General features: G+C 53.9%; 1 protein-coding gene across 1 annotated transcript; it reads right to left on the bottom strand.

Moving 5' to 3' along the window:
- Window positions 1-7,556: 7,556 nt before the first annotated feature.
- Window positions 7,557-17,475, bottom strand: LOC144247818 (serine/threonine-protein kinase pim-1-like). The gene is made up of 8 exons (XM_077789475.1): window positions 17,397-17,475; window positions 12,817-12,901; window positions 12,011-12,114; window positions 9,648-9,754; window positions 9,353-9,403; window positions 8,782-9,148; window positions 7,927-8,106; window positions 7,557-7,663 (listed from the first exon to the last, which is right to left on the bottom strand). Exons 1-8 carry the CDS (start codon window positions 17,473-17,475, stop codon window positions 7,557-7,559), a joined length of 1,080 nt encoding a protein of 359 aa, XP_077645601.1.
- Between the last annotated feature and the right edge of the window lie 1,788 nt (window positions 17,476-19,263).

Raw genomic sequence — 19,263 nt, 5'->3', positions numbered from 1 at the left:
ATCACTTTTCCCTGCCCTGGCAATAAGTGTCTCACTTTCTGTGCAAATGACTTATCACGTGCAGTTTGTTCTGCTGAACCTTTCTGGAAATGGCTCAGAGGCTTTGGGGGTCTTTGCTGGTGTTGATCCCCCCACAGTCCATGCCCACTTCTCATTCCTGCACTTGGGCCATGTCCTGCTTATGCCCAGGAGCCTGAGCAAGGATGTTTGTCCTGGAAAAGTTCTGCCTTTATCTGCATGGCCCCTTCTGCAGCCACAGCCTGTTCTTCCTCACAGTGTATTATTTCCAAGACTTGGCTGTTCTTACCAATCCTTGGTTGGTCCCACAGCCATCCAGTTTTTGATGTTTGGACAGGCAAACCAGGTCCTGATCTTCTGGGCTTCTACACCCGCCTCAGCACGGGCCTCAAAAGGCAAAGGCCACAGGTGGAAGCAAAGAAAAAACAAATGAAATCAATCCCCTATTGCTGATTCCCATCAGCAGACAATGTCCAGCCACCTCCTGGCAGGACAGGATCAAGAACGTGTACTTTGTGTTTTGTGTGAGAAATGTCTTGGTAGAAAACCTCCACAGCTCTCCCTGCCAGCCCTGTCCCCTTCCTTTCCCTCAGTTTATTGCTGACCGTGACATTGCACGGAATGGGAGATCCCTTGGGTCAGTCCAGCCCAGCTGTCCCCTCCCTGTGCCCTCGGGAACACTTGCCCACCCCCACCCATGGTCTGGGGGGACTGCAGACATGGCCTGGGCATGGCAGGGGCAGGGCAGGGCTGGATATGGCAGGGCAGGGCCCGGGGGCAGCGAGATGGGAGTGTGCAGCCTGCAGGGACACAGCAGAGCTGTGGGACAGTGCAGGACAAGCTGTGCTGGACATGGCCAAGGGCCCTGGCAAGGCTGGCAGTGCCCAGGAGAAGCCAAGCCTTGGTGCCCTGGGGCCCAGCAGCGTCTTGCCACCAAGGGCTGTGAGGAGGAGACACCTTGTCCTGAGGCACTGGGGCCTCCTGGCACAGCCCCAGCCAGGCTGGGCACTGCCATCCTTGTCCTGCCCTCAGCACCCCTCCATGTGCCAGTGCTCCCGGCAGAGCCCTGAGCAAGCGGGCAGGGACAGGATCTGCCTTCCCTGGGCTGGGGCTCAGGCCTTGGCCTTTCTGCTGCCTCCAGCCAGCCCAGGCTCTGCTCAGCAGCTGAGCTGCCCACACAGAGCCTTTGCCTCCCTGCACTCCTGGCCTGGGCAGCCTTGGGCAGCAATGGCCCTGGGCCCTCCTTCATGCTCCCAGGGACTGCAGCTTCTTCCAAGGACTTGGGCTTTGCCTTGGAGTCCTGAGAGCTTTGTGCAACCATGGCCTCCAATTATCTGCTGGAATTGGTCCCTGGAGATTCTTTGACAGTAGCAACAATCAATGGGGGTCAATAATGCTTGAAGGTGCTGCAGTTCTTTTAAGGTACTTCCCATTTTCCTTCCCACACTGAGTCTCTGAGAGGTTTGTGCCATCCTGGCCTCCAATTCTCTCCTCCAACGAGTCCATGAGGGGTCTGTGTTGTGGATGGACCTCAGGGGACCCATTCATGCTTTGAGACACTTTGGGTTTTCCCTCGGACTTTGACTCCTGGTTAGGTTGGTGCAATCTCCTCTCAGGCCCTGAGCTCCCAGGGCTCAGCTCTAAATGCACCACGGGGCTCACTGGGATCAAGCAAGTCCTGACAAACCATGGCTCTGCCCAGATCTCCCTCTCCTCTAGTGCAGTCCATTAGGAAGGTTTCCTGCAATACTGATGGAAAACTATTTGCAAGAGCTTCCAATAAATCCACATTCCTCTTTGAAGAGTATATTTTATGATTGTTCTATTTAGAGCAGAGGTGGCTGCAGCATTCAGCGACTGATATTGGCCCAGGGACTCTCCTGAGGATGTCTGGCCTAGTCAGAGAAGCTGTGCCTTGAGGTCTGAGGCAGTGTGGACAACCTTGCTCCACATAGCCCAAGCCCGTCCTGTCTCTGCTCAGTCACCTGGGACCTGCTGTGCTTGGAGAAATGGCTGCACTCAGGCAAAGAGGGGTTTTCTTCTTTTATTTTTTGAGGCAATCTAAAACTCCTAAGCTTCCCTATTTAAAACAGACACACTCCTCAAGTGTGTGCCAAGTCCTAGGCACCTCAAGGAGGTTCCCCTTCCCCAAGGCAGAGCCCTGCAAGGAATGATGTAGACACACAGGAAGTTCTGCAATGAACACAAATCCAGAGTTGGCTCAGGGCAGAATGAGAGCAACTCCTGAAGGACAGACCAGCTTTGCACTCCTTGCAGCTCAAAGCTCCCAGTGGGTCCTTGGGAGGTGTGTGAGTGACTCAGGAGTGAGGGAAGGGAAATGCAGAGAGCCCTGGAAGTGCTTCTGTGCAGACAGGCTGTGGGGAAGGGCACCGCACACCTGCCCTGGGCCGGCTGTGAGGGTGGATCATCATCCCAACCTGCACTGGCCATTGCAAGGGACTGCTGCCATGGACACTGCACCGAGCCCACTGCGCCAGCCCATTGCTCAGGGCTGCTGTCACTGCCCAGAGCCAGAGGGGAGCCCTTGCTGTGGGTTTGTGCCGTGGCCGCCTGCCCTGTGCCGCGCGGGCCGGTCAGGCGCCACGGAACCAGCAGCAAACACCAGGGCCAGGGCCAAGGCCGGGTCAGGCAGACAGAAAGGGGCAGTGCTGGGCACTGTTTGCATGGCAGCCCTCACTGGGACACCACACCTGGGTCACCTGGCCTGGCAGGTGCCATGGAAACCCCTGGCAGGGACTGATGGCACAGACCCTGGCACTGAGACGCTGCTGGGCCGGGTGCTGAGCACAGGGCTGGGCACACAGAGATGCTTTTGCTCTTGCTCAGCTCCCACTGAGCCAAAGCCTGGCCTGACCCTCCTCTGGCCACGCTGGAGAGGGGCTGGGGCTGCGGGAGAGCTTGGGAGGGGACACAGCCAGGACAGGTGGCCCCCACTGACCCCGGGGATATCCCAGACCATAGGGCATCACACTCAGGGTATAAAGTGGGGGGAACAAGGAGGAAGGGGGGACATTTGGAGTGATGGCTTTTCTCTTCCCAGGTAACACTTAGGCTGGAGGGGGCCCTGTTTCACCAGTGGGCAGGGTCAGCACCAAAGACACAGACACCAAGTGAAGGAATTGTATCATTTATATCATGCACAGCTGCAAAGAATTACAAAAGGATAAGCTCAGCAAAGCACATCATCATTAGCAAAGCATTACAAAAAAGCTCAGCAATGCATCCAGTCATTGTTACCAGAGATTGCCTGGAGTGATTAAGGAAAGATCCATCACCAGTTAGCCTCAGGCTTTACCATCATCCACAGCCACACATCAGCTGGGGAAAGCCAAGGACTGGAGAGCCACTCCCAGACACTGGGAATTCCTGCAGGTGCCTCCACCTCTGCAGCCAATGAAGCTCCAACCCCAAAGCTGGGAGAGGACCCAGCTTTTACACTGTTAAACAAACAAGCTGGCATCACTGCTAGTGTGAGAACATCTGCTTTCATTCTCCTGACTGCTTTCTCCCAAAGCCTGGCCAGGGCTGAAGGAGGAACCAAGGGAGTTGACTTTGATCCTTCACCCCCAAACAAGGCCACATGGGGCTTTGTCTGTTTCTAAATACAGAAAGATAAATCCATGTTTTATCAAGGAACACATACATTGATTATGTTGTTAATCATGCTTCGTTAATGAGTGGATACAAATACAGCATTTGCTTGGAAGGTTTATCTAGAGGTGACCTTTGCCTCAGGACCTGTTCAGGCCTTGGTACTTTGATCGGTCCTGAGACCTACAATCAACTACAACCTTCGTAACAATTCTTTCAGTAACACAGCTTACATTTAAGTATTAAGCAAAAAGGCATCTCCTCTTGTTCTACAATTAAGTGCAGTTTAAGTTCATTACTCAGAGCTATTCACATTCCTTTTAAAACATGCCTAAATTGTTGCCATTCTCCCTTATTTACCAAATGCCTCTCTTTTCTTGACACTGTATCTTTTAAGGAAGATCTCAATACTCCACTTCCCAGCACAAAGTGTCCCAGCAACTCACCAAGTGCACACACTGCAATGATGACAGGCCCTGCCACGAATGCATTTCACAGCAGCCTCCAATTTGGCAGCCATGAAGCCAATCCCACCCAGAAGAATTTTCTTCTTTCTGCCACTCTTCTACTGCTCTTTCTGTCAAGGTGATTCCTGGCTGTTGGGCTTCAAACCCATCACTGCTAGCAGTGCAACATCCCTGTCCCCTGATAGCCCAGGTTCCTCCTTGGCCAGCAAGCAGATAATCCAAGGCCATGCGGTTCTCTGGAGTCCCCATTTGTGTTTGTTGGAGCTCATAGGATGTGCTATTGGACATTTTAACAGCATCATTTGCTACCTATTCTAATAATCCATTCAGCTCCTTCATGTCAACTCCACAGGACAGGGCAGCGCACATGGGGCGCAGGGTGAACCAGAATCTTTTGCTTTCTGAAACCCAAGGCACTCTTTGGGTGGAAAATGTTCTCTGGGCCCTAAGTCTTCCGTGTGCTTGTTGCTGAAGGAGCCTAAATGGTGGCCCTGCAGCTGGGAGTGGTGTGACACTGACACTGACCAGCTGCAGCACCCCAAGTTCTACTGGCATTGGCAGTGATGGTAAAGCACAGAAATCTTCTGACACTGTAGCCTCTAGAACTATAACAGGGTTTGGTTTCTCCTGACGGGAAATCTGAGTGCATCCTGTCTCACTGATCATTGTATTCCTGTGTCCCACAGCAGAGTTTTCTGTAACTGTCCCTTCACTGACTCCGTTACGAGGCAGAGCCCATTGACAGAGTTCTGGCCACCCCACAGGGTGGGCCCTCCAAGGGAACCCCATTGCTCCCAGCTTCAGCTGAGAACATACCCAGCAATTAGTGACACTGAGTGCTTTGGCTACCTTGGTCTTTACATTTTCAAAACATTTTTGATGACTGATCCCTTGGTGAAACTCTGTAGTGTTTTGGCAAACAAAGGTTCTGGCTGACTATCAAGGTACAAATTACAGACATCAGTAGTACTTTAGTGACACAATTCTTCATTCTTTTTGCTCAATCTCATTCAAGTTAGGAACAATAATTCTGTTGTCCATGGAGCTGGCACCTTTTTAATTCCAGAATAATGCCCACAAGGTCCTTTAGTGTTCAGCTTTACCATGTTATCTGTGGGTAACAAGGCTTGGTGGGGCCCTTTCCCCTTTGGCTGGAAGAGGGCCAGGACCTCTATTTAGAGAAAAAAAAAGGAAAAAGAAAAAAAAAAAACAATTAGATGAATTTTAAAAGATACAAATAAAATCCAAGTGTTAGTGAAACATCTTCTGTAACTTTGCATTAGGAGGTAAATGATCTTTTTAAAAAGAGAACTCAGTTATTTACATTGTAAATGTGTGATGGCATGGATCCATCTTACTGACCTCAGCAGCCTTTTTTAAAGTTTTTGGGGGTTGTTTCCAACGTTGTTATTTTAAATTGTGGTCAAAGCAATAGGAAATTGATTGGGGCCCTTCCAGCCCCAGACAGGACTGGGAATCTAAACTCTGTCAAACCCCAAATCCTTTAGAAGATGACCTTCCTTCTCACTCTGGGAATGAGCTGCACATTCCCTCTGAAATTGTCAGGGGTTTCTTAGGGATGAAAAATCCCACTTACGGCCTTTTGCTCTGGTTTGGAAGTGGGAAGGGCAACTCTCCATCCATCAGCTCCAGACTGCACTGCCTCAGGAACACGGCTCACTTGCCAGCTTTGGCCACTCATGGCACTTCTAGAGGAGGAAGAAAGTGCAACTGCACAATTCCAGCCAAAAAGCAATGAAGAATGAATAGTGGAGATCCAGGCATTCCTGCAGAGATTCAGGGGCTCAGCTGGGACTGTGGAGAGTTTGGGTCCTTGCCAGTTGGATGTGTGTCCCCAGCTGCAATCTCCTGGCCTGCAGGAGAGTCTCACTCACCTGCCAAAGGAGAAAGCTCAGGCACTGTGCTCAAACGGGCTCGTCTGATGCAAAGCTGTCAGAGCAATGTGAGGGCAGAGCCAGCCCAGCTGTGCCCAGGGCAGTGCCCAGCAGAGCCCTGGCAGAGCCCAGAGCAGCCTCAGCACCCGCAGAGCCCGGCTGCAAGGAGAGAAACCAGAAACCACCCATCAGCTGAAGGCTCCTGTCCCCTTGTCCCAACTGCCCACAGAGCCCAGGCCATGCTGGCTGTGCCTAGAGCCATGCCCAGAGCTGCCCATCACTGCTGCCTTTGGGAGCAGAGCAGGAGGGCAGGACATTCCCAGCCTGCAGCCAGCCACAGCACACCCAGCCCTCAGCAGCTGCCCAGAGCAGGAGCCTCCTTGTGCTTGTTGCCATCTCCCAAAAGCTCTGATCCCACCATGCCAAGCAGACGGGGACTCACCTCATGCCATCCTCTGCTGGGAGAAAAGCTGGTCCCAAATGATGTCCTCAGCCTTCTCCAAGGGCACGGCCCATCCACGCTGCAGCTGCTCCCAAGCGCTTCCCAATCCCGACTGGACCTTACATTGAACGCTTCCTCGAGAAAAACAAACAACAAACTGTTGAAAAGTGATTAGAGACATGGGGAAACAAGAAAACAACTCTTATCTCTGTCAGGGGTCTGAGGAAGGCCCAACCCCCACATGCTAGGGAAAATCCCACCCATGGGGGAGAGAAGCCCACACTTTCTCTCTTCCCTCCTGAACTACCCCCCAAAATAACAGTGATCACAAAGCAAACAAGGGTAGTGAAGCAGGCCAAGCCATTCCTTGCCTGCAAAGCAAAGCAGCCCCTGCACAGGTTCTGGAGTCCCACCTCTGCTCCCACCATGGGGGTTTGTTTGTGTTGGGCTGGCTGCCCCAGCCCCAGCCTCAGCCCAGGCCATGCTGGGTGGTGGGGGCTGTTAGCAGGGCCAGGAGCAAACTCCCATTTTGTATCCACCCCAACCCATGCCCCCAGCCCTGCCAAAAAGCAGCTGGGCAGCCGACTGAAGTTGCATCTGCCCCAGAACAAGGAGAACCTTTTGTTCCCAGCCAGTCTGAGCAATGCCCAAATCTGGGAGCATTTCCCCGGCTGTGGACTCATCTGCAAATTCGCTGTGGAGCCTGGCTTTGGAGAAGGTGCCAGAAGTCCATCATCTTCAGCTGCCAGTGTCCAAATTGAGGAAGAGGTTATCATCCTTGATGTCGTCCTCGCTGTCTCCAGCAGCCCCACCTGGTACAGCTTCTCCAGGGGCTCCTTCTCCTTCCCTGGGGGTCAGACCAGGCTGTCAGGGCTCTGCCCAGGGCCCCAGCTGTCAGGCAACTGGGACAAGCAAAACCACCTTGGATGGCAGCCACCAGTGCTGGGCAGAGCAGCTCAGCTCCAGCACAAGGGCTGCATGTTCCCACCAAACAACCCCAGTGCATTGATATAGGCAAGGAAAAAAGTCTGGGTTTCCTTGCTTCTGATTGCCAGGGCATGTGTGGAGCTGTAACTTACCAGGGCCCTGCAGCAAAGTGTGCATGAGGCTCTCTCCCTTCTTCTATGGCAGGTGAATATCCTGTATCCATGGTTCACAGAACAGGTCTTCTAAGGAAGGTCTGTCCAAGAAGTGCATGGATAAACACCACCTGATAAGATCTTGGCACTCTGGGCAGAGAAACCAGAAACCAAAACCACCAGTCAGCTAGAGAAGGCTCCTGTCTGCTTTGCCCCACTCTTCCCATGCCCAGGCCATGCTGCTTTTGTGCTCCCAGCTGGGCCTAAACTTTCCCATCAATTCCCTGTTGTGGAGGAGAGCAGGAGAGCAGGACATGTGCCACCTCCTCAGCGGCTGCCAGAGCGAGATGCTCACGAGCCCGCTGCTGTCTCCCAGCACTGGTATTCCCCCGTGGCCAGAGATGAGGATCCACCTGGAGAGAGCCGCTGTGGCAGCGAGAGCTGATGGTCCCAGCTGATCTTCCTGCCCCTCCTGAAAGGGTGCTGCCCGCAGACCATCTGGTGCAGCAGGATGCCCAGGGACCAGATCGTTGCTGCCTCGCCATGGTACCAGCCCAAGCGGGTCCATTCCGGGGGGCTGTATGACAGTGTTCCTGTGGAATACAGATGGAGTTCATCAGGGGGATGCTGCTGCTTCCAGAGCCTGGCCCCAGCATCCCTGGGCATGCAGGGGCTGCCCCAGTGACACACGGAGTGACTGCTGCACTCTCGCCAGCACCTGGGATTGTGTACAAACTCAGGGCTGGACAAGAAGCCACTGGTGTTGGAAGAGGGCAGCAGAAGCCCCAGCAAGGCCTGACCTTTGACATGTAAAGAAAAAACCCATTCAGGGCTGGGGGAAAAAACAGGTCCTTATCCTCCCTGCCTGCCGTGCCCCAAAAATATTATGAAGCCAATATTTTATGTTTTCATAAAATATTATGAAAACAAGGTGAGTGGAGCAGTCCAAGCCCTTCCTCTCGCCTGCACACCAAACTGGCTGGTGCACTGGTCCTGGCCCCCTCCTCTGCTACCCCCACCCATGGGTGCTTTTGTCAGGCTGGCTGCTGCTGCTACAACCCCAGCCCCAGGCAGAGTGGTGGGCAAAGGCTGCCAGCAGGGCTGGAAGATGCCTCCCCACCCAGCCCCACTCAAAAGCAGCTCAGGTAAAGACTCAGTACTCTGACTGGCAGCAAAAGGGATAATCCCCACTGCCACACACAGCTTGGCCTGTGAGATGTTGGGCCATGAGATGGTGGGACCAGGAGCACACCCCTGCCCGGGCTCACCTGCAAAGTCAGTGTAGGCTGTGTCCTGCAGGTAGGTGCCACAGCCAAAGTCGATCAATTTTGCCTGGCCAGTGGCCAGGTCAACCAGGATGTTCTCTGGTTTTATATCACGGTGCAGGACCCCGCGGCTGGTGCAGTGCCGCACGGCCTCCAGCACCTGGCGGAACAGCTCCCGTGCCACCTCTTCACACAGGAACCTCCGTGCCCGAATGAAATGCAGGAGGTCCTGAGACCGCTCCGGCCGCTCCAGCACCATCACGATGCTGTTGGGGAGCTCAAACCACTCCAGCAGCTGGACCACACCAGGGAAGCCGGTGGACACCTTGTCCAGCAGGACGATCTCCAGGGGTGCGCTGGTGCCGTCGGGCTGCGGGAGGACCACGGTGCCACCAGTGGGACTGATGTCGTGCCAGGGCAGGGGAACCCCTCAGCCAGCCCGGGATGCTCTGTGCCCTGCGCTGGCCCCACGCCCGCTCCCCATCGAGGCGTCCTGGTGGCTTCCCCCATGCCGGGGCTCGCCTCATCCCCGCCCGGCACGGCCCGGCTCTTCCCGCTGGCCCCGCTCACTCACCAGCTCGCCCCAGCGCCGGACGCGGTTCCGTGGCACCCTTTTGATGGCCACCTGCAAGCCAAAGGCAGCAGCGGGCTGAGCTCGCCGCCCGCCCTGCCGAGCCCCATCCTCCTGCTTCCTTCTCCTCCGCCTCCTCCTTCCTCCTCCTCCTTGTCTTCCTCCTCCATCCTCCTCCTGCTTCTCTTCCTTCTCCATCCTCCTCCTCCTCTCCCTCCTTCCTCCTCCTCCTCCTCCTCCTTCTTCCTCCTCCTCCTCCTCCTCCTCCTCCATGCCCGCCGCCGGCCCCGCCGCTCACCGGGGCGCCGTCCGAGAGCCGCGTGGCTGCGAACACTCTGCCGAAGCCGCCGCGCCCCAGCAGCGAACCCACTCGGTACCGCTCCTGCAGGGCCTCCTGCGCCTTCCCTGCGGGCGGGACGCGGCTGTCAGCGCTCGGCCCGGGGCCAGGAGCGGCCCCCGAGCGCCCCCCGAGCGCCTCGGGCCGGCCATCCCCAGGCCTTCGGTCTCGGCAACGGGACACGGGAGGCTCGGGGCCGGCGGCCGCGCTGCCGAGCGGCGGAGCTCGGGCCGGGGAAGCCGCAGCGGGGGCGGCGGGAGCGGCCGTGCCGCGTGTGTCCTCCGCGGGGCCCGGGAGGCGCCGGCGCCGGGGCCGGACCCTGCGGCGGGGCCGGGGCCGGGCTCGGGCCAGGCGGAGCCAAAGGGCGGCGATGCCGGCCCAGCCCCAGGCACTGATGCCCGCCCGGCAGCGCCACCGCCAGCACGGCCAGAGCCGGGCGGAGGCGAGACCGCGGCGGGGCGGGCGGGGCCGGGGACGGGGCAGCCCCGCCCGGGGCCGGGGGCGGGCCGGGGGCATGGCCCGGCCGGGCATGGGGAGAAGGAGGCGGGGAGAGGAGAGGGACACCGGCTAAGGACACCGAGGGGAAGGTGTCCGACAGCGGGAGAGGGAGAAGAGAAAGAGAAAGAAGAGAAAAACTGCTTTTGCTGCCGCTGCTGCCGCCGCTGCTGCCGCCGCCGCCGCTGCTGCCTCTGCAACTGAAGCACCGAGGCCGTTTGTCCGCGTGTCCGTTCCCCGCTCGCCCCACGAGCCCCACGGCCGAGCCCCGCGCGCCCCGGGGACAGCCCCTTCGTCTGTCCAGACACGGGAACTTTGCAGTGTGGAGCCCAGATCCAGAGTCCTGACTCCTGCACACTGGCAGAGGAATCCCCTCTGCTGTGTCGCTGCCGTGCATTGTCCTTCCTGAGGCTCAAACACCCTTGGGGCACATTCCCGTGCTGTAGGATTCCTACCTGACCCAAGCACTGCACTTATGTCTCCAGCGTTGCTTTCCAGTAAAAACAGGGGAAGGAAAACTGCGTGTAGCTCATGGTATTTTACAGTGTTTATAACTTGCTAAGTGACCCATCTTAGAGGTGAGATCCATTTGGAATTCATGCCATGGAGAAGTCGTGCAACATGGAAAAGGGGAGCATAGAAATAAAGAGGAAAACATCTTAGATACTTTCTTTCATTTTCATTGCACTTCTGCAAAGCTGTTCCACTTCTCCAGGAATCTTCTCCTGTCTGCTCTTGACAAGAACCTCTCATGGAGAACAAGGTCGAGCTTCTGTCCCAAGATTTGCCACCTGCTGCAGCTTCTCTTGGCTTTCCACACTGCACTGTGTGTGCAGCATGACTTTTGCAGCAAAGCAGGCCAAATGTTTGGAGAACATTACATGTCCTTTCTTTTCCTGGGGGGCTGGGGAGTTGTGCCACTGGTGAAGTGGCACAATTTTGGCTGTTTGTCCTGGTTTAGGGCAAATTTTGTGAGGAAACCTCCAAAAGGAGTCCATCTACAAATCAAGTTCAAGCAGCCCCTCTCCCTACTATTTCAGGAGAAGACTTCCCTGGAGAAAAGTGGAAAAACCAGTTTATTTAACAAGTAAAGTGTTCACAAGCATGAATAATATGAAATAAACCCCCTCAGAGTTCTGAAGAGATGGCAATTCAGAAAGTCCTTTTTGTGGGTTGTAGTTGGCTCACTCGGTCTCTTCTCAGTCTCTCTGGCACTGGAATGCAGGGTCCCAGACCTCAGTGGGCCACAGGTGTGAGCTGCCAGTGTTTTTCTGGGTTTTCAGTCCAGAGCAGGTTTAAACAGTTCCAAGAAAAAGGAAAGTCTGTGATGGTTATTAAATTGTTCAAATGTTCAACTCCTGTTTGTTGGCAAGAAACCTTTCTGTGCCTCTGAGTGTCACCATCCCTGAGCCCAAAGGACACAAACCTGATGAGTTGTGGCTCCCACTGCAGGGGCGCTTGGACCTTGGCTCTGCACAGGAGAGCTCTTCATCCACTTTCTCTCTTTTCCTCCCTCTGGGCATGGAGGAAGCTCCTGACTTAAGCACATGACTCGTGTGTGCAAAGGGCAAATCTGGGCAGAATCGGGTCAGGAAGGGTTTGGTGGGACCATGGGATCTTTGCTGGGTACAGAAAGTGTTTTCCATTGCTCTGAGACTGGCTACTGTGCAAAGTGGATTTAATAGCCAGCAGAGGAATGACTTCTGCATTTGATGGAGCTGTGCCTTCCCTTGGCTTTGTTGGCTGACAAGAAATGAACATCCCTCTGTGTCTCAGGCAGCTCTTACTCCAAGGAAAGCAGGTGGGGGTTGGAGCCAAGGAGCTGAAACCTGCAGGTGCAGCCTGGGCTGGAGGGAGCTCAGATTTGCACAAGGCTGCTCTGAGGGCCAGGGCTTGGATGGGGGAAATGGTGGGGTGGGGGTAGGGACAGAGTCTGATGGATTGTCAGCCATCAAGGGTCTTGATTTTCATATCTATTCCAACTGCATGAGGAGGTACTTGGATTCAGTGTCAAGTGGAGATTGCACATATTCATTTATGTGGAGTAAAAAAATGAAACAGGACCTGACAAATCTTTTCTGTGTCTTTGTAAAAATAAAGCATTCACTTTGAATACACTACTAAAGCCTGCCTAATTAATCACAAAAGATTTGAAAACTTAAATCAAATTATTCCCAGAGGCTTGACTTGTTCAAGTATTCTGAATGTTAATGAGCTGTGGGGCACTATTTCTCCAGTGAATCTAACTCAGAGTACACAAATAATTGTAATTCCTTTTAAATGTCTCCTTGAGAGAGCTGTTTGGGGGATGAGGGTCAGGGTTTGTGTGTCCTGCTTGGCACAGCCCAGGCAGGGCTTTCACAGCCCCATCCCACACTCCATTTCCCAGCTGGAGCTGCTGGTGCCTCTGAGTTCTGCTGCCCCAGCCCCAGGGAGGACTTGGGGTCATTTGGTCTCTCAGGAGCTGGGCTGGGAGCTCCAGAGGTGGCTGTGGAGCATTGCCTGTGCTGTGCCAGGGACTGGCAGACACTGCTGGGCTGGGATAGAGGCTCTGGGGGGATTGGGGTTCCAGGGCAGGGCAGTGCTGGGGTTCCAGGGCCGGGCAAGGCTGGACCTGCCCCTTGCTCCCCCACACATGAAACGTTTCCAGCCAACAATCTCCTCCAGTCTTTCACACCAGGCAATGTTGGAGGTGAAATCCCAATTCTGGACATGGGCACCTGGATGAGAAGGAGAATTCTGTTCCATAGGAAGGAAAGCACAGAGCCCCAGTGTTTGGAAGGCAGATGAGAGCCTCACAAAGCCAAGGTCAGCCAGACATGTCAGGAATGGCAGATTTTGTCTGCAGGAAGCCTCTGGATATAGGGAATTTTGGAGACAGAATCACAATTTTGGTCATGGGCACCTGGAGAAGCAGGACAGTTCTTTCCTATAGGAAGGAAAGCATGGAGCCTTCCCCAGTGTTTTGGGGACAGATGAGAGTTGTCCCTCATGAAACCACTGCCATTCAGACTTCTCCTGGCAATATTCCTATGGGAACAATCCTGGATAAAAGGACATTTGGACGTAAAATCCCAATTCTGGCCATGGGCACTTGGAGGAGAAGGACAGTTCTTTTCCATTGGAAGGAAAGCAGGGACCCCCAGTGTTTCCTGTCCCAGTGAGCCCCAGTAGCAGAGGAGAAGAGACCTTTAACATGCCAAGATCAGCTGGACCAGTCAGGCAGTCCACGGGAGGCCAAACCAGCCAGACCTGTTCTGTGTTCCTTTGGTTGCATGGGGCCCCACAGTGTCAGAATTGCTCTTTGATTACAAGAAGACCTACAGTATCACAATGGACCCTTGGTTCAATTGGGTCCCACAGTGTCACAATAGCCCCTGGGTTCCATGAAACCTCCTAGTTTCACAATGGTTCCAACGATTCCATGAGGTCATGGAGTGTCCCAATGGTTTCCATGGTTCCCCAGGCCCCACAATGACACATGAGTCCTCTGTTCCATGAAGCCCACAATGTCACAATGGACGTTTGGACCATGGGGGTTTGCAGTGTCACAATGGTCTCCTTTGGCTCCACAGTGTCACAATGGACCACTGATGACACAAGGCCCCCACAGTGTCACAATGGTCCTCTTGGTTCTGTGGGGACCCCAGGGTCACAATGGTCTCACTGGTTCCATGAGGCCTCACAGTGTCACAATGCTTTGCTGATTCCATTGGGCATCATAGTATCCCAATGGTCTCCATGATCCAATGTGTCCCCCAAGTGTCACAATGGTGTCCATTGTTCCATGGTGCCCCACAGTGTCACAATGGTGCCTTGGTCTCACAGGCCCCACAGTGTCACAATGGCCCCTTGGTTCCAAGGTTCCTGTGCTGGTGCATTCCCTCCTCCACTTCTCAGGCCGCCCTGCCAGCTGAGAAATCCTCGCTGGGCCTCGGTCTTGGCCAGCAGCCCCTGGGCTCAGCTCCTCTAGAGCTCCTCACAAACACTGTCTGCTCCAGGCACTGCTGCTGCCCAGCCAGCTCCTGGTTACTTTAGGAGCAGCCCTGGGAACTGTTTGTGTCCCCTCAGTGGCACAACATCCCTGTTCTCACCCTGCCAAAGAAAGCTGCTGATGCCAAGTGCGGCCAGGATGAAACATGGCTGGGACTGCAGCCCCTCTCTTGGGGCCCTACAAAGAGCGCTCCAAAAGGAGCCCTTGGAGCTCTCCTGGGCCAGCGACTCCCTCTGAGTGGGGCCTCTCCGAGCCGGGAACTCTCCCGTTTGCTGAATTTGGGGATCCCAAAACAACGAGGGAGCCTGGGCCGATCCCCCCACTCCTCCAGGCTCAACCCTTCCCTGCTGGGGAGATGCCAAAGCATCCTCAGGGAGCATTTCCCTGCCCTCAGGGGAATTTCTCACAGGTGCCTTGCACTGACTCTCTGTGTCTGTGTGCACACAGGAGTGCCTGTGCTGGGGAATGTGGCAGAAATGCTGCTCTCTGAGGGCTCTGAGTGCCCTGGATAGCTGAGCCTGTCAGGCCTGTAAGTGAGGTCAAGTGATGCAGCCTAAGCTAAGTTAAATGCTGCTAAGAGTTGTTCTTTTGCTATAAGTTATAAGCTGAGCTAAATACTGTTAAATGATATTCCTATGTTAAATTGAAAAGTCATAGGTTGTAAATTAGGTTAAATGCTGTTAATCTCTGTTCTTTTGCTAAATTTTGAAGTTGAAGGTAGAAGTTAAGGTTAAGATATTAGTTAAGTCCTGTTGCAGAATTTCTGAGAGACAGAGGTCATGATTTATGTTTGGAATGAGGTTTGAGCTACCCAGTCAGACTAGGCCTGATAAGCGGCCTTGATGGGGCCTCGAAGCCTTTGATGAAGTGAGAATTCAGTCGGGGCGCAGATAGAAATTATGTTAAGGTAACTACAAAGTAATGAGCTATCCAAGCATGAATTAGAGTAGAGCTGCAGTGTGAAAATTTTGACCACCTTAAGGAGAAGGTAAACAATATTAGTGTGCCAGTCAGAGTGTCTTTGTAACTGTAAACTATGTAGAAGCTTATATAAACTACCATCTTATCTTGAATAAAGGGAGAACGTTTGATTAACCACATTGGTTCAGATCTGTGTTCGTCTTGTCCAGCTTCCCGTTTTCCTGAGGCTCCCTGGCTTTTAAGTCTTGTTAAATTTGAGCTCTGTTCAGCTTTTGGGCCATATTCCTTTTATCCTTGCCCTGACTGTCCTGTGTGTTCCTCTGCCACACATAGGGACAGTTCTCTGATAATTTCTGGTATGATTGCCTGGATTTTATTTGGATTTGTGGTTGATTTGTTTCCTAGTTGTGTCTGAAGTGTGAAGTGTCCAGTCAGGAGCAGAGTGACTCTTGCCAAGGAACTTTGTGGTGCTGTCGCTTAATATTAAATCTGGTTTTTGTTGCTCTCTTGCCGGGGACTTTTCAGTGCTCTCAAGCCCTTGTTGGTAACAGGGTGAAGCAGCCCTGGCCCAGGCTCTGGCCCTGGGGGACTCAGGGACACTGCCAGGGGGTCCCTGTCCCCCCGTCCCACCCCCCACAGCCCCAGCCCCCGTCCCTGTGTCGGGCTCTGGGGTCGATCTCGTGGAACATCCTCTGGGGGAGGCTGCGGCGACGGGGGCGGGGGGACCCGGGGGAACAGGGGACCCCCCTGTGCATGAGCAGTGTTGGACTTCTCTGGGGGAAACTGGGAGGGGAAACTGAAGCAGAGTGACCTCCCCATGGACATCAGACAGCCCCGGTGATGTCACACAGCCCACTCTGAGATGTAACAGGCCACCTGGGATTTCATACAGCTGCTCTGTGATGTCACAGCCTGCTCTTTGAGGTCCCAGTCTGCTCTGTGATGTCACAAAATCTGCCCTGTGGCGTCACAGCCCAGCCTGTGATGTCACAGTCTCCCTTTAATGTCACAGCCTGCTCTGTGATTTCACAGTCAGCTCTGTGATGGCACAACCCACTCTCTATTGTCTCAGCCTTCTCTGTGACATCACACAGCTGCCCTGTGATGTCACAGAGCCCTTATCTATGATGGCAGAGTCTTCTATGTAGCCTCACAGCCCATTCTGTGATGACACACAGCCAGCCTGAAATGTCATAGACAGCTTTGTGACATCACAACCTCTTCTGTGATGTCATACCTCCTCTGTGATGTCACAGCCTGCTCTGTGATGGCAAAACCCACTTATCATGTCACACAGCACCTCTGTGGCCTCACAGACCCATCCTGTCATGTCACAACACCTTCAGTGATGTAACACAGCCACCCTATAATGTCACAGCACACTCTATGACCTCACAGCTTGCTCTGTGATGTCATATAGGCATCCTGTGATGTCACAGCCCTGGTCTGTGATGTCACATAATCACAGAAACCAGAATTACTGGGTTGGAAGAGACCTTTAAGGTCATCAAGTCCAACCCATGCCCTAACACCACCTCAGCTGAACCATGGCACTGAGTGCCACATCCAGTCTTTTTTTAAACATATCCAAGGATGCTGACTCCACCACCTCCCTGGACAGACAATTCCAGTACTTTATCACCCTTTCCATAAAAAACATTTTTCCTAATATCCAATCGAAATTTCCCTTGGTGCAGCATAAGACTGTGTCCTCTGGTTCTGACAGCTGCTGTGAGGAGAAAGAGACCAACCCCCACCTGACTGCAACCACCTTTCAGGGAGTGTAGAGGGTGATAAGGTCACCTCTGAGCCTCCTCTTCTCTGGGCTAAACAACCCCAGCTCCCTCAGTTGTTGTTCCTCACAGGACTTGTGTTCCAAGCATCTCACCAGCCTTGCTGCCCTTCTCTGGACACGCTCCAGGTCCTCCATGACCTTCCCAAACTGGGTGGCCCAGAACTGGACACAACACTTGAGGTGCTGCCCAACCAGTGCCAAGTACAGGGGAAGAATCACTGCCCTGCTCCTGCTGGCCACACCATTCCTGATCCAGGCCAGGAGCCATTGGCCTTCTGGGCCACCAGGGCACACTGCTGGCTCATGTTCAACCGGCTTTAGACCAGTGCCCCCAGGTCCCTTTCTGCCTGGGCACTGACCAGCCACACCATCTCCAGCCTGTAATGTTGCAGGGGGTGTTTGTGGTCAAAATCCAGGGATGGGCACTTGGATTTACTAAGCTTCATCTTATTGGACTCTGCCCATCCCTCCAACCCTTCCAGGCCTTCCTGCAGAGCCCTCCTACCTTCCAACAGATGGACACACGCTCCCAGCTTAGTGTCATCTGCAGATTTACTAAGGAAAGGCTCAATCCCCACATCCATGTCGTCAATAAAAACATTGAACAGAGCTGGCCCAGCACAGAGCCCTGAGGGACACCACTGGTGACTGTCCCCAGCTGGATGCAGCACCGCTCACCACCACTCTCTGGGCCGGCCATGCAGCCAGTTCTGAGCCCAGCACAGAGTGCTCCTGTCCCAGCCGTGGGCTGCAGCTTTTCCAGGAGTGTGCTGTGGGAGACAGTGCCAAAGGCCTTGCTGGAGTCCAAATAGACACATCCACAGCCTGTCCCGCACCCACCAGGAGGGTCACCTGGTCATGAAAGGAGACCAGGTTGGTCAAACACGACCTACCCCTCCTAAACCCCTGCTGGCTGGGTCTGACACCCTGGCCATCCTGTTAGTGCTGTGTGGTGACAATCAGTGTAAACTGCTCCATGACCTTACTGGGAACTGAGGTCAGGATGACTGGCCTGTAATTACCAGGATCCTCCTTCCCACCCTTGCTGTGAATGGGCGTCACATTGGGCAGCTTCCAGTCATCTGGAACCTCCCCAGTGAGCCAGGACTGCTGGAAAATGATGGAGAGCAGCTTGGCAAGTTCATCTGCCAACTCCCTCATCGCCCTGGGGTGGATCCCATCTGGTCCCATGGATTTATGAACATCCAAGCAGCTCAGCAGTTCTCTGACTGCCTCCCCCTGGATAACAGTGGCCCACTCTGCTCCCTGACACCATCTACCAGCCCAGGAGGACAGTTGTCCTGAAGGCAAATCGTCTTCTCACTAAAGACTGAGGCAAAGATGGCGTTAAGCACCTCTGCCTTCTCTCCATCTGCAGTTATTAAATTCCCTTCCACATCTAATAAAGAACAAAGGTTGACCTTACCCTTCCTTTTACCATTAATATATTTGTAAAAACATTTTTATTAGCCTTTACTGAAGTTGCCATTTTAAGTTCAAACTGAGCTTCAGCTTCCCTAATTTCTTTCCTCCATTGTTGCAGAGAATAGATAGATATGATTGTTTTCTTAGCTAGCCGAATGTCACTTCTGCCCTTGGATGAATCCTGGAGTGAAATGGACTGTTCCATCCCACCCCCCAAAAGATTGTGGCTCATCCCGCACCTCTGTACCTGCCCCTAAAACATCAGAGTCTGTAACCCCATTGGCCCATGCCTTGTCCCAGCCCACCTGGGAGCCCCTGATAAGGGGGCTCCGAGGGGCCATGCGGTCTGTTGGACTTTCTCCCCTGCTTTTGGACTTCCTCCCTCTCTTGGACTTCCTCCCTCTCTTGGACTTTCTCCCCTCTTCCCCTCCTGGGGCTTCCCCTCTCCTAAACCCTCCGTTTCTCTCTCCCCTCCCCCGTCCTCCTAAGCCCGGCCACGTGCTACGCCTGAGAGCACGAGGCTTGGGCATTCCTGGATCCCCAATAAACCTCTCTCCCCAAGAGCAAGCATCAGAGATCTCTGCCTCCCTCCACCCACACCGTGCAGGAGAATAATCATCTCACACTACATGCTATAGCAGACCCATTCAACACTTCCTGAGAGACCTGACCCTCCTTCCAAAGATGATACATCCACTTTTTATTCCTGAGTTCCTCCAAAACCACCTTCACCATCCAGGCTAGACGTTTGCCTCGTCGAGTCATCTTTTGGCACACAGGGACAGTCTGTTCCTGTGCCCTTGAGATCTCTATTTTGAAACATGCCCATATTTCCTGAACTCCTCTGTTTTTAAGGGATGCTTCCCAAGCAACTCTCTGAATAATTCTCCTAAATAGACTAAAGTCTGCCCTCTGGAATTCCAATGTAAAAGTCTTATTAGTATTCC

Source organism: Lonchura striata, chromosome 34 (assembly GCF_046129695.1).
Source record: "Lonchura striata isolate bLonStr1 chromosome 34, bLonStr1.mat, whole genome shotgun sequence".
Lineage (NCBI taxonomy): Eukaryota > Metazoa > Chordata > Aves > Passeriformes > Estrildidae > Lonchura > Lonchura striata.
Note: the sequence above shows the minus strand (reverse complement) of the source record. Positions and strands in the feature narration are given on the sequence as shown.

Excerpts from the sequence above, each read along its gene's own strand:
- LOC144247818 (XM_077789475.1), bottom strand. The coding sequence starts at position 17,475 with ATGGATGTGGGGATTGAGCCTTTCCTTAGTAAATCTGCAGATGACACT. Across the intron at positions 9,404-9,647 it reads GGCTCTCGGACGGCGCCCCG|GTGGCCATCAAAAGGGTGCC; the intron begins GTGAGCGGCGGG and ends TTTGGCTTGCAG. Across the intron at positions 7,664-7,926 it reads GCCACAGCGGCTCTCTCCAG|AGTGCCAAGATCTTATCAGG; the intron begins GTGGATCCTCAT and ends TTCTCTGCCCAG.